Source organism: Octodon degus, unplaced genomic scaffold (assembly GCF_000260255.1).
Source record: "Octodon degus isolate 3935 unplaced genomic scaffold, OctDeg1.0 scaffold00047, whole genome shotgun sequence".
NCBI classification, from domain to species: Eukaryota; Metazoa; Chordata; class Mammalia; order Rodentia; family Octodontidae; genus Octodon; species Octodon degus.
Window position 1 is genome coordinate 8,197,011 of NW_004524623.1, and position 14,286 is coordinate 8,211,296.

Sequence of the window (14,286 nt, forward strand, 5' to 3'; positions counted from 1 at the left end):
AAAAATAATAATATTTAATATATGAACATTGCTGTTCTCCTATTATTTTATCATGAAATTTTGTTTTACTTCTTTACTATTAAAAAATGCTACAGAACAGAATCTAGTTTTAATGGTGGTTCAGTAAGGAATTTAAACCAACAGGTTGCTGTAAAAATCTTTCTTTCTAGTTTTAGTGACAAATCAGAGAGCAAAGTCAGATCCTTGTATCTTAAACTTTAGCAAAGAACCTTCCAAAAGGTGCATAAGAGAGCTAAGGCCTCATTAAAGAACTGTTATTCAAAAGAAATGAAAAGCTTTAATAACATAATTTCCACCTCATGATCTCTGATCATTTTGGAAAAGAGGACCCCAGACATAAGAGGACCTTTGCTGCAACATCCTATAACTTGGTTGAGTCCCTTATCTTCTGGTCATGAAGACTGTGGGACCACAAAGAAGAGCGCTTCTGTGGTGCAGAGTGTGCCTAAGGAGAGTCGCCAGGAAAGAAGTCTCCCAAGCTTTCTCAGAAATCAACTTGGCCAAGCAATGCCATGACTCATCCAGATGGCTGACACTGACAGAAGTACTGAGAGGAGCTCTACATGGTTCCAAGGAACACCCTGAGGACATTTAACTGTAGCAAAGAGTTAATTAATTTAATTAATGAAGGTCTTACTTTAACTTGGCCTTGAACATGCATCAGAAATATATAACAGCAAGACGTAGAAAACAATGCCATAGTCATACTAATTTCTCCAAAAAATTTATTTTTGCCTAGAGATTGCCAAATGCCAAATGACCTTATAGAAGAAACAACAATAAATATGCTAGATTCCTTCCACAAGGATCCACAGATCCACCTCATAGAGTTCATAACTGGTAAACTACAATAGAACTCCTATATGAAGCTGTTAGATTTAGCTCTCTGGAGAAGATGCCTGACTGAGGTCTCTTTTTGTATCAACTCTTATCAACTTGAAGCAGTTAAGATGAAAACTACACCCAGTCTTCCCTAACCACAGTTAGGAACAGCTCTTCAGGGGGAATATGTTATAGACAGCTATCTTAGTCACAAGTCTTACAGGCAATTAGATAGGGCTAACTGGCAAAAAAAAAAAAAAAAGACATCAAAGTTAACTAATTAATTAATTCATAAAATAGGATGGCCTAGTACAGTTAATAATATGGGGATGAGGGCATGCTTATGTGTTAATAGGTCATAAAATATCATTGTGGATGCCATCCTGGAACATTTGGCTATAGAGACAAGAGATCTGCAAGCCTGTGCTGATGTCTGCTGCCATCAGACCCATTTTGCAATCTACAATGGTCTGATTATGTTAACATGATTGCATCTCTTACTTCTGTTCCTAGTCTGTTAAAGGAGACATCAGGCCTGTCCAACCTCAAGGCATGTTTCCACTGCTGCAATTACAAAAGCAAAATGAGGGAACTGATGGAAACTACTACAAAGTGGTTCTGAGCAGAATTTAAATTAGCCCGTTGGATTTTCCTAGTACTTATGAGTCTGCCCATGCCTAGGTCCCTTGTCTGGAGATGGGCAGTGGACTCTTCGTAAGTGAACCTATGTGAGTCAACTGATCTTTACTGAGGCCTGTAATGCTGGGTAAGAGCATGAAGTTCTGAAGTATAAGACAAGGTCACAGCTAAGGACACTTGGCTCCATCTCAATTAATTAGGTAAAGACTGTAGCTTCGGGCATCTCACTCCTGGGTGGAGAACTTCTTGGAGATAACACAGTTCCAAATTACCATAATGTCTTACTTGGGGAAGCCATTGAGTGGGTCCTTGAGTGGGTCCAAGGTCCTTGAACAGTCCTGCTCAGCTTCCTGCCTTTCTCCAGTATCCCCCTCCTTTGCTTGATAACTAAATAAATAGAGGCTACCCAAAAGAATCTCAAATTAGCCCCCAAGAGAATCTCAAATTCTGTTAGAGGGTTTTGCTCCTTCTGGAGCCCTAAAATTATACCATTTGACTCTTTCATTTAAGCTTTCACTATGTGCTTGTTTGGGAGATTTGGGGCCTGATCAGTCCACAATAATTAGGGATTAATATTAATGCATTACTAAAGAGATAGATTTTATTTGAAGGTAGGAAAGAACACGGTAACCATCAGACTTAAATATAAGTGGATAGGTAAAAACTGGTAAACTTTCAGCTGTTTGACATCTACTGGTGAATATGCTTAAATATATGATCCATCAATGAAAATCAGGATAAATAACCTATGAAATGCAGCCCTCTACCAAGATTCTGAGAATTCTCCTGGCATACCTGAAGTGAATGCTACTAGTAGCTAACATGGGATTTCTGAATAGAAATGTATAGTCTTAGAGAGTAGCCAATATTCTATTCAAGCCTTAAAGTGTGTGGATTGAGGAAGAAAGAACAACGGTAAGCGTATCCCAAGGGTGGGGTGTGAAGGGTGCAATGACAGGAAGACAGAGCTGCCTGAGGCACGTAGAGTTAGCGAACCTGGCTGGGCTTGGTTCTTAAGGGAACAGTGTTCAGCAAATTGAAAATACTGGGTAGGAGCCAGATGGAATGCCATCAGTGCCGGCCCAAGTTTTTGTTTTATCTCAAAGACAAAAACAGAAAGAGAGGCAGAAAGACAGACAGAGGGAAGAAGAGAAGGTGATGCTAAAGAAAAGGAGGGCTACTGCATGCATTAAAAAATAAGAGACTGATCAGATAGATCTGGATTCAAATTTCAGTTCCTAAATCCCCATGTCCTCATCTATGAAGCAAGATCCATAAAAATAATGACATCACCATCTGCTATGGGTTGGGTATGGTTTAAGCATGTTCCCTAAAAGTTCCATGTGCTAGAAAGCCCAGTATAATGAGTGAGGAGCTTTTAAGAAGTGGAGTCCACTTAAATCAAGATATGAGACAAATGGATGATAGCTGGTCCCTGGGATTGGATAAATCCCACAAGAGTGAGTTCATTTCCAAGGGTTATTGGAAAAAGAGCAAAACAGGCTCCTAGCCTCTTGTCCCCTGCTTCACCACATGTTCTCTCCTGTCCCTGCTCACCTTGAGATGTCATCCTTTATCAGGACCTCAAAGCCCAGTAAGTGATGCTGCTGCTCCCTCAAATCTCCAAAACTGTGAGCAAAATAAGTCTTTTTTGCTTACAAAACCCTCAGCCTCAAGTGATTTGTTATAGTCACACAAAATAGACTAACACGACCTCATAGTTTGCATATTAAATGAGCTACTGTGTGTAATGGAGTAAAAAGTCAAGAGCAATAAATGTTAGTTATATTCACTTTATGGAGGCAGAGAGATATAGGCAGGCAGGCAGTCAGGCAGACAGACAGACAGACAGACAGACAGACAGACAGACAGACTTCCCAAACATTACTGTTTTAAATGGTAAATATTAAGACAACTATTGATTAACCTGATTAAAGCTCAGTCTACATTAAACATATCTTTTTAATCTTTGTCCTAAACTGCTTCAAGACTTCATAAGAAGATGGAAAACAATTATAAATATTGTTGAATTTATTTTGTTGCATAGGACCAGAACCCCGAAACTCTGCAAAATGGAAACATTTTAAGTCAGTAATGAATAACCTTCTTAAAACACAAAACATTGAACAACTGTGTCTAACTCCCCAAATGACCTACAAACCTAATCACCTGCTTCTGAAATCCAACCATGGCGTCCCTGAATTCTTGTCCATTGCCCCCTGTTTGCTTCAAAAGCTTTACATTTTCATAGAGAGTTTCATTCAGAATGCGTTTAGTCTGAAAATTAAAAAAATCATTGTTAAATTATTCACACCAGAAAGTAGTATTTCAATGTCTTATTTTTTCCTATAATAGATATTGAACTTTATTCAATGTTGTTTTCATAGTTTTTCAAATTTTACTTTGAAGAGTAAAAACTAAAGCAGCAGAAACAAATAGTAAAACCAAAGGCAGAAACAGAGTAACATACAACAATACATGTGCTACAGAATTTCAAACCCAGGATAGAAAATTAACCATGGTTGGTACACTACATATTTTTGCTATCCAATGGTCCTACAAAATGGTCAATGTTTTAGACTTTTCCAGAAATGATCAGACATCAGCAGCATACACACCTCAGATTTGGAAGTCGCTCCTAGGACACCTGCAGCCACCTGCAGGAGCAGGATCAGAAGCAAGCCGATGAAGAACTGCAAAAGAAAAAGGGCAGCAGGGTTGCACTGTTACCTTCAGCGCATTCAGTGACATCTGGGCATTAGCATATGGCATGTCCCTTAAGAACAGGGATTCGATCAGTTGAAGTGTGAGCCATAATTTTCATTTATTCCACCCTTTGTCAAGCTATAAATTTTGATCTCTTACTACTTAGAAATGTCTGCTTCAAAAATTGATCAAGAAGTGTTCCAAATGAAATTACACTGACCGAAGTGTTGATGTTCATGTGATATAAAAAGACAGAAGTTTTAAAACTTAAATGAACTTGTTTGAATATTATTTGTCTTACCCTTTTCCATCAGATCCAAACAAACTCAGAGCTGGCTTCAAAACAGCATCCCCACCAGAGCTGGATCATGTGTCATCTTGTTTTATATGAAAATTTCTGAAATCACCCTCATATCTACTGAATCATAATTTTGGAGAATGTAGCCACTGATTAGTTTTGTTTTGTTTTAAATAAGTCTTACAAGTAAATTTCCCAAACTGCCAATTAAATCTTGTTAAACTGTCTCTGCCTCTCTCACAAAAAGCAAAAAAAAAAAAAAAAAGTGCCTCCTGCTCTGCCCTTGCCCTAGGGCAAGCTGAGACATGGCATGGTGGCACACTAACAGGAGGATCACTACGAGTCTGAGCTGTGTAGTAAGACCCTATACAAAATACATTAAAAAATTTAATTTAATTAAAAAAAAAAAGAATTTCAAGAACTGACACAATCCTTTTTCTGTTTTTTGTTTTTTCAGTACTGGGGAATTGAACTCAGAGGACTTTGTGCTTGCCAGGCAAGCGCTTATTTTACTGAGCTATCTCCCCAGCCCTCAATCTTTATTTTATGATAGAAATAGTTATAGACTGGCTCTGATAAACTCATGTCAGATTTATATCTGATAAATACCTGATTTTCTCTACAATATGTCCATTACTTGCTACTGTATGTCAAAAGTGAATTCCTCTACGTTATTCTACCCCAGTCTAGCCTCCTGAAAGCTTGCTAAGTACAAACTCATTATCTTACCCCCTTTACCGCTTCCTTAGTACAGCCTGTAATAGACTTAATGGGTTGACCACAGCCCACTATAGGCTGTCTCCCATCAGCCTCTGCAGGGCTCCAGCCACACCCAAAGCCCACCACTCCCTGCACACGCCAGCAGTGGGCTGACCGCCAGCTTCTCTTCCTGGTCACACCCCACTCTCACCTCTGTAGACACTTCTCCACCTGCCCTGGCTTGAAAGTTCCCTCTGCTCTCTTTGTCCTTCTCTTCTGGGGTGACCCACTCCCACTCCCCCTGTTTGTTTACTTACTACCCCACCCCAGTGTTTCCAGTTTTCTTAAGGTCTTGTGCACATTTAACACAACCTCTGGCCCTTATAGGCATGCTGTCACACTGTGTGAAAAAAATGAATGGTCAACGTTTGTCTTCTCATGGACTACCCCCTAGTCCAAAGCAAACTAGGACAAATCAAAACCATATTAGGTTCCGCAGTCAAAACCACTGAGCAGAAGTTAGCCTTCCTCAATCTTGTCAAATCCCGCCGACAGATAACAGAGACTAGAGATCATCCCCAGAACTCGAAAGGTCATATAACAGGAGAACCCACCAGGAGAAGCATGCAGCGGCTTTCTTTCACGGCACCGCAGCATCCCAGGAACCCCAGGACCATGATAATGGCCCCCACAGCGATCAAGATGTTTGCAGCCAGGAAGGGGTTGGCATCGGAGTTTCCAGAACTGAGGATCTGGGAATAAAGGTGAGATGAGTGACTCGTTCCTTTCTTTGATATTTATTTGTATCATTTAACAGATACCAATGGAGTACCTGCTATGTGTTTTGGGACCTTGAAATACTTCCAAGCAAACATCCCTACCCTCGTGGAGTTCATATAAGGGAGATTGCAACTTCCTCAAGAATGTTTTCTATTTTAAGTCATTCTGAAGTGATATTCTGGAAGTTGGATGTAAGAGATATCATGGATGCTTTAAAACGTTTTAAAAGCTTAATAGAAGGGTTGGCCAGGTAGCTCAACAAACTGAAGTGCCTGCTTAGGCCAGAGGCTGGGGTTTGATCCCCGACGTGCTGTGCTGGCCCCGCCCCGGGGGCACCCTTAGAGTGCGACTGAGACTAGTCATGGTAGCGCATGCCTGTAATCCCGGTGCTTGGGAGGCTGAAAACAGGCGGATCACTACGAGTCCAATCTACATAATGAGACCCTGTAGACCCTGTAGACCCTGTCCTAAAATACAAAAAAAAAAAAAAAAAAAAAAGCTTAACAGGACAGGTACTTTCCCCTTTTTTTAATTCATCGGCCTGGGGAGACAGCTCAGCATTATAAGTACCTGCTTGGCAAGCACAAGGTCATGAGTTTGATTCCCAGCACAATAATAATAATAATAATAATAATAATAATAATAATTTTTGATTCACACATTTGGCATTCTATATATAAGGCAGTATTATAAAGAATATTCAGTGGTAATTTCATTTTTATTTTTTTAAAAAAGCCCAGCCACTCATCAAAGCACTTAAATACAATATGAATAAACCTCAGAATGTTGAGCTTAAGAAGCTGTATCTGAAAGAATAAATATTGTATGAGTTTAGTCTTGTGAAGTTTAAGAGCAAGCAAAACCCTAAGTGATAAAAAGCAAAGCGTTTGCCTTTGGGCAAAGTTGGAAGGAAGGCAGAAGTTGACTGAGAAGGGACAGGAAGGAAGTTGTACAAGTTAATAAAAAATTTTTGTATTTCAGTTTTTTAAGTCCAGTTCTTGAAATTCCATCACTCTTATCTTCTCATTCTCAGAAGGAGCAATCCTTCTAGAAACTTGTTATTTCAGCCACGGTTTGTGGTCAGTAACAGGATACTGAGGGAAATGTCCCAGGCCCCTTTGTGGTGGGTGGGCCGCCCTTCTGGATAGCTCAGGTCTTCTCTGAGCAACGCAGCGATAATCTTTATTGCTCCCATAACACATAGCCTTCACCTACCCTCGATCCTCCACAAGCATGCAGTAATCAGTTGCAATTAAAGAACAAGAACCTCTTCTATGTCCTACTTGCTCCCCGAATCTAGCCCACTGTCTCTTATGGCCTCTGCCTCCGGGGCTGTCTCCAGACAGCACTAATGTCCCACAATCTCCACACAACGTGTGGGTCACAGCCACGCTTTACAGCCAACACCAAAATAATGGCTGCCTCTACTTAGAATCCTTTTGCCTTGACAACTTTTTCAAATTCACCCATGACCTGTAGGAAACCTTTCTGCAACCATATGTAGGAAGAAATGTGCTGAAACTATAAAAGCACTAAAACAAACATCTTTATTTCACACAGAGGCCTAGAACAACTAAGTTTGTAACCCTAGGATAGTCAGCTTACCGGTGCGGCCCCGGATTCCCATTTATAAAGGGAATTGCGTCAGCCCTGTGTATTTTAAAGCCTCCTTTGTCTTTAAAACTCTGTGCTAAGAGCTACTGTTTCGATCTACACATTTAGAAAGTTTGGTATGTCCTAAATATTTTTGTTTGGTTAGCAGGTATTCATATTTGTTTTACTGTTAAGATTGGAGCTAAGAAATCCCTGTTGTTAATAAACAGAGTATGACGTCCGGGTTAAAATAGGTGCCACATAAGAGCAGCCACAGGAAAGCAGCTCTGCCAGCCCCTGCTAAATACATTCCCACGAGCACTGCAGCCAGTACAGCAAAGCCAAAGGCCTCTGAAAGGGTAGAACACGTTCTTACCGGGTTATCAGGGCTGTAGATAGCTAGTCCAGACAGAAATAATAAATCAAAGGTCTATAGGGGAGGCCTATGTAGGGCAGTTGGGCCCTGGGCAGCAACTTCTGAGGTGTTTGGCTGAGATTAGCCAGGGCCTGGGAAGGTTCCCCACTGCCAGGGCTGGCCAGAAAGCTGTGTGTGGACTTGCCTGGTGGGCACCGTTCCATGTTCAGCCCAACACGTGGCTATCCTGATGGAAGAATGAAGTGCAATTCTGAGTTCAGAGGTTTGCTCCAGTGCAGAGGCAGCAGAATTTTAAAGATTGTTTTGGTTGAACCCTGGGTTTCTGTGTGGCCTAAGAGGAAGGGAGACATTCTAAAGCAAAGGGACTGCTTGGCCTGAAAGGATTCTGGAGTCATCTTTGGATTAGAAGGGATTTTCTGGAGCAAAGATGGCCTCCAATGTGCTTTGCCTCCTGGTGCTGAGTGTATCTTTAAGGGGAAGAACTGTCCCCCTGAGGCACCCAACAGAAAGAGATAACATCTCTCTGACATCCTTTTCTGCACTGTTTATGCCTATGCTTTCCCTTCTACTTCCCTGCTACTTCTGTTTTTCCAGTAATAAAATTTAGCTCTTCTCTGTTTTGATTTTTTTTTTTTGTCATTAACTTCAGGAAAATATAAATCAAGCTCATTTCATATAAGTCAGGCTGGGTGATCCTGATATGTCCGTGGCAAGAGGCAGAGAGTACACGAGTCAAAATACAGCTAAAGATGCTGTCTGGCTCTATTAGCTCATTCCCGTCCCCAGATGTGGAGTCACAAACTCTCAAGGATGACAGCTCTCCTTAATGTGTTCAATGTGTGCAATTCCTTAACAGACTAAACACCGAATTTGTTTACTAAAAATGCTGGGGAGAAAAAAATATGAACCAGAAATAAAAGAATGGGATAGGATAAAATGCAGGCTGCACACACATCTTTAAAAGGCCAATGCACTCCAGAACTGATGGCTGTTATCGCCCTGCTTGGTTAGGAGCCCCAAGTCAGCCAGATTCTGCACACCCGCCCAATCCCAATCCCCAGGCCATAAGGAAGTCAGGAGCCATTAATGTAAATAATAAATGTAACTCAGAGAAACTCATCCATGACAGACTACCTGCCACTCCCACCTCACCCAGTTCTCCAGCGTGATAAGACATAAGATGAGGAAGCAGTTCAATTTCTCTGAGACTGTCTGGGTTCTTTTGGGGAATAGGAGGGGATTAATTTCTAGAAAAGCCAAGTATTTCAGGAAAGGAAAGAGAGCAGATATTAATTTGTTTTTAATCTTTCTTCCAACTAGGCTGGCTCCAAAGGCATTTAGCTGCAACACAGTATAATAAATTCTAAGAGAAAATGCATTGTCTTCATTGTTGCATTAATATTATCTTTGTAATTATCAAAAGGAGCTCAAACACCTTTTTTTTAAATATAATTGGTTGTTACAGTTGTGTGCCACTATGCCTGGACTCTGGCTGGCTCAACCCGCCTTGAGGGCGGGGCTGGTGCAGCATGTGGTGCCAGGGATGGAATCACAGTCTCTGTGCTTGTCTAGGCTTGCCTAAGCAGGCCCTTTAGTCCACTGAACTGTCTCACCAGTCCCTCAAACATTAGGAGAGGAAAGCACTTCATTTGGGCAGAAGTGCTTCCTTTGAATAGCCAGTAGCAACAGAACACATGATTATGAATGGTGACCAGAGCCTAAGTGACCAGCAAGAACAAGAAAGTCACTTTGCATGAGGTAGGAAGAATAATTTAGGAGCAGAGGCACTGCTGAAAAGAGAGAGCAGAGAAAAGAATAGAGGCAAGGTAGCTGAGAGATGGTGCTATGTAGAATTATACCAGAAAAGACTGGCAGAACAACCGGCCCACGCACTCCTTCCCCTTCTTCCACGTTTGTGACACTACGCTATGGAAGAGGACTAACACATACTATGGATTAAACTTTTCTATACCTATGAAAATATTGGTAAAAGCTTTGCCCCTGGACATAAAATGGAGTGTGACAGGCAAAATGGGCGGTGTTAATCTCACACAAATAGTAAGAAGCGAGGTCATCTCGGCTAACTAGAGTTACACTAGAACAACCAGCCCTGTTGAATGGGTTGTCCACTAAGGACACCTGCTGCTGCAGGAGAATATCCTGGTTTTTGCTGCCTTTAAAACATACAAGATTTTGTTTGATTAAAAATAATAATAATAATAATAAATAAATAAATAAATAAATAAATCGGGGGCCGGGAGATGGCTCAGTAGAATAAGTGCTTCCCTGGCAAGCTACAAGGGTCTGAGTTCAATCTCCAGTTCCTCCAAAAATAAAAAATTAAAAATTAAAAAATTTTTTAAAAAAAGATTTTGTTTGATAGTAGGTTCATATTCTTCTTCACTAAGAAAATTTCTCACCTTTTTTTCTTTTGGATCAACCAAAAGTGGGGCTAATTTATGGTCCAAGCCTTATACCATAAAAATTGTCTTGCTTGGAAAGAATAGATTGTCTATGTCCTCAAACTGGCTTTATAGAAACACTGAAGGAGGCAAATTTCCATTTTTATTGAGATCATCCTAGCCTTGAAACAATACCTCCTCCACTCTTCCACATGATCGCTCCTTTCCTAGAACAAAGTCAGGCACATAATCAGCAATCATTAACTCACATACCATCACACACACACAAAAAAAAAAAAAAATACATGAAATCATTAAGAAAAATTCTATAGAAAGATATTTCATTTATTTATTTGTTTATTTATCTATTGGTAGCAGGGATTGAACTCAGGACCTTGCATTTGCCAGGCAGGCACTTATGCCACTGAGCGATCTCCTTAGCCCAAATATTTTTATTATTTTCATTACTTGCATTATTATAAGAGAAATATATCACTTTATTTATGTATATTTACCTCGTTGCCATCTTTGCTTACTCGAATCCATATCGCTATCCCCAGGATTAAAGTACCGCAGAGCTGCAGAAGAAAAACAATGTCAGGGTACAATGAAGATAAAGTGGAACACTACTGTCACATACATTCTATCTGGTTGTAATAGTTTATCATTAACTGTTCCGTTACAGCCCGGCAGATAAATGAAGCACTTTGCATGTACAGATAATGGCTGAGTAGTTTCAGTGTAGTTCATACGTTTGATAAGAATAACTGCGCTTCATACAGGACCCATTCATAGGGCTACAGACAAGAACACATCTCTGTGAAGCAGAACATGCTTGTTTCTCAGGCTTTACTTTTCTTTTGAACCTGGAATCAAACACTGGACCTCACTCTTCCAGGCAGCAGCTGTGCCACTGAGCTATATTCCACCTCCTATTTCTCAGGATTTATTTGTAATTTTTTTCTAGATTGTAGCGTACAAAAGGTAACTTGAAACAGTTTAAAGAGAAAATATCCTTAGTATTCCCTTTGTTTGATCTCGGAGAAGCTGTTCTGGACCAAGATGGAAGGAAATAAATGACTAATTACCAATTAGTCATTCAAGATTCAAGAGGGAGATTGAATTTTGATTCCACAGAAAACAGTAGGGCATTGGATAAAATGTGCAGCTAAGCAAAAGGGAATGTAATACCCAATACTTTTTGAACCCTGATAAATTTTTAAAAACAAGCTCTTTTAGGTGGTAAAGTTTACATAGAGAGAAAGAACAATAGAAACCAGTACTTAGTCTTAAATTCCTTTAATGACTTTGCCAGATTATTTAATTTGGATCATGGCCAACAAGTAAAATGCGAAACATATTTTACTTTAGTGTAAGGAAAACCCTTGTCTTTCAAGGTTAATAAAACATACATATTGTGGGCTCAAAAAAAATTGAAGATGTATTATTAGATATGTTGAGAACAGCCTGGTAACATACCAGACACAGCAGGTCTTGGAGAATTTTCTAGACATTTCTGATCCTTCCAGTCTCTGACACAAAACTGTCTGAGTCTTCCAAAACCCAGTGACCTTGGGGCGTCATTGCTTTCTGGCAGGATTGAACCCTTGCCCAGAACATGGCCTCCAGCGGCACTTTTAATGATTTCTCATTAGGTTTGCAGTAGAAATAAGGTCAAGAGCTTTAGAAAGGAGTGAGAGCACAATGCATAGTCAAATAACCACAGATTATAGACTCACTAAATACCTCAAAAATCATCTATTAATCTTGCATGCCTCTATCTGGTAATCTGAGCAACTGCTTCAAAGATAACAGGCAAAATAATGCTGTTGTTAACTTCTTATCATCTCGTTTTGAAATTCTGTATCATTTATTATTTTTAAAATCTATTTAAAACAAAAATAAATAGTAAAAAAAAAATTAGAATCCTGAGAGACTATAATCACATTTAGAAAATTCAGAGCAATTCCTAATCAATCTGTCCTTATTACCTAAGTGCATAATTCAATTTTTACAAAATAATTCCAATTATTGTAAAATGTAATTTTTGTCTCCATCCTTCCTCTCCTTTCTTCTTCTCTCTCCTATCCTCTCTCCCTGTCCCTGTGACCCCCATCACACACACACACACACACACACACACACACACACACACAGAATTAAGCAAGACAGCTCTGAGGTCTCCATCCCTACCTTCTTCCACTAAATCCCTAATTTCAAATGACACAAATGCTCATTTTTGTGGGTTGTGTCAATAAATCTGTAAGGATTTATGCAAAATGATATTGAGGTGCTCCAGGACCTTCAGTAATTTTAACACATGAGCTGCCCATGGCGACACATTTTCAGCAATGTTATACCAACTGGATTTATGATTGTTACTTGCCTTACGTATTTACATTTTCTGTCTTTTTCTTCTCCTTTAAGAGATAGATTTATAATAATTGGCTTAGTCATTGCTCTGGCCCTTAGCTTTCCTGAAAATAATATCAGTTACCCTAGTAGGTACTGTGAATACCAATGTTGTGTGGGATTTATTGAACTGAAAGATATACTAAAGAAGTCTTAGAAAGAGTTATTTTTTTGACACTTTAACTTTTGACTGTGTTTTTATTTTCAAGTTTTCAAAGAATTTAGAAATTAAGCCATGTGTGACTCCTACGGAATCAGCCACGTCTGCCCCTCAGCTGGAGACTTTCGGACGCCGTCTGTCGCATGAACGTGGACAGAATCAGCCGCCGGCCTTTAGGGACGTCAAGACTAATTGCCCAACTTCACTCTTCACAGTTACACAAAACTCTTTCAAGGATACTGGCGTGGGCTAAACTCTGATTTCCATTCCTATTTCTATCCTTATTTTTTTCAAATTCCATCATAAAAAATAAAACAAACAAGTTTATTTTTGTTAATAAAAAAATAAACATTTTCATCCTTCCAGAGAAATTCACATGTAAAGCCGCGGTTTAAATATCAGAAAGTAAGTTTTCTTAATATTTATCTGTCCCAGATATCTTCTTACATTTTGCCAGGGCGGGCACTTTCATCTACTCGCAAAATATAATTTTAATGCCCTGCCGGCCCCGCCCCTGGGGTGCGCTGAGCCAGCAACCAAGCAACCAAGTCCAGGCGTGGTGGCGCATACCTGTAATCCCAGCGCTGGGGAGGCTGAAAACAGGAGGATCACTACGCGAGAGCTTGTACCAAATACATAAAATGAAAATAATAATAATAATAATAATAATAATAATAATGAGCCTGCCAGAGAGCTCAGCGGACTAAAGTGCCTGCTTAGGCAGACACAGGGGCTAGGGGCTCGATCCCGGAGCCTGCCGTGCCAGCCCTGTCCCTGGGGTGCACTGAGAAGGTGATTGAGACTGGGCATGGTGGTGCGTGCCTGTAATCCCAGCTCTTGGGTGGCTATAAACAGGTGGATCACTACGAGTCCGATCTACGTAGTGAGACCCTGTAGACCCTGTACTAAATGCACACACACACACACACACACACACACACACTAATAATAATTTTAGCTCCACGTATTTCTACTTTTTTTTTTTTTTTTTTTTGTGGAACCGGAGATTGAACTCAGGCCCTTGCTCTTGCCAGGGAAGCGCTTATTCCACTGAGCCATCTCCCCACCCCCCTTGACTATTGTTTTTATTCCTTGTGTTTTATGTTGTTCAAGAAAAACATTGAGGGCTGGGGAGCTAGGCTGGCGGCATAAGCACCTGCCTGGCAAGTGCAAGAACCCGAATTCGATCCCAGGTCCCACATGCTTCATTGGCTCCAGAATCCCAGGCAGGCATGCCATGCTGGCCTCAACACCGGGTGTGGTAGCCACGTATGCAATCCCAGAGCTGGGGAGGCTGGGACAGGGGGTCACTAAGAGTCCAAGCTGTGTAGAGAGATCCTCTATCCAAAAAAAAAAAAAAAAAATGCTTAGAGATTAG

General features: G+C 40.3%; 1 protein-coding gene across 1 annotated transcript in view; it reads right to left on the minus strand.

The window, feature by feature from the left end:
* Tspan8 (tetraspanin 8) overlaps positions 1-14,286 on the minus strand; it is a 29,772-nt gene that overhangs the window by 6,949 nt on the left and 8,537 nt on the right. Inside the window, exons 2-5 of the mRNA XM_004632214.2 lie at positions 10,852-10,914; positions 5,800-5,937; positions 4,101-4,175; positions 3,652-3,759 (exon numbers count right to left, since the gene is read on the minus strand). Coding sequence (XP_004632271.1) covers positions 3,652-3,759; positions 4,101-4,175; positions 5,800-5,937; positions 10,852-10,914 — 384 coding nt within the window. The remainder of the gene's footprint in view (positions 1-3,651; positions 3,760-4,100; positions 4,176-5,799; positions 5,938-10,851; positions 10,915-14,286) is intronic.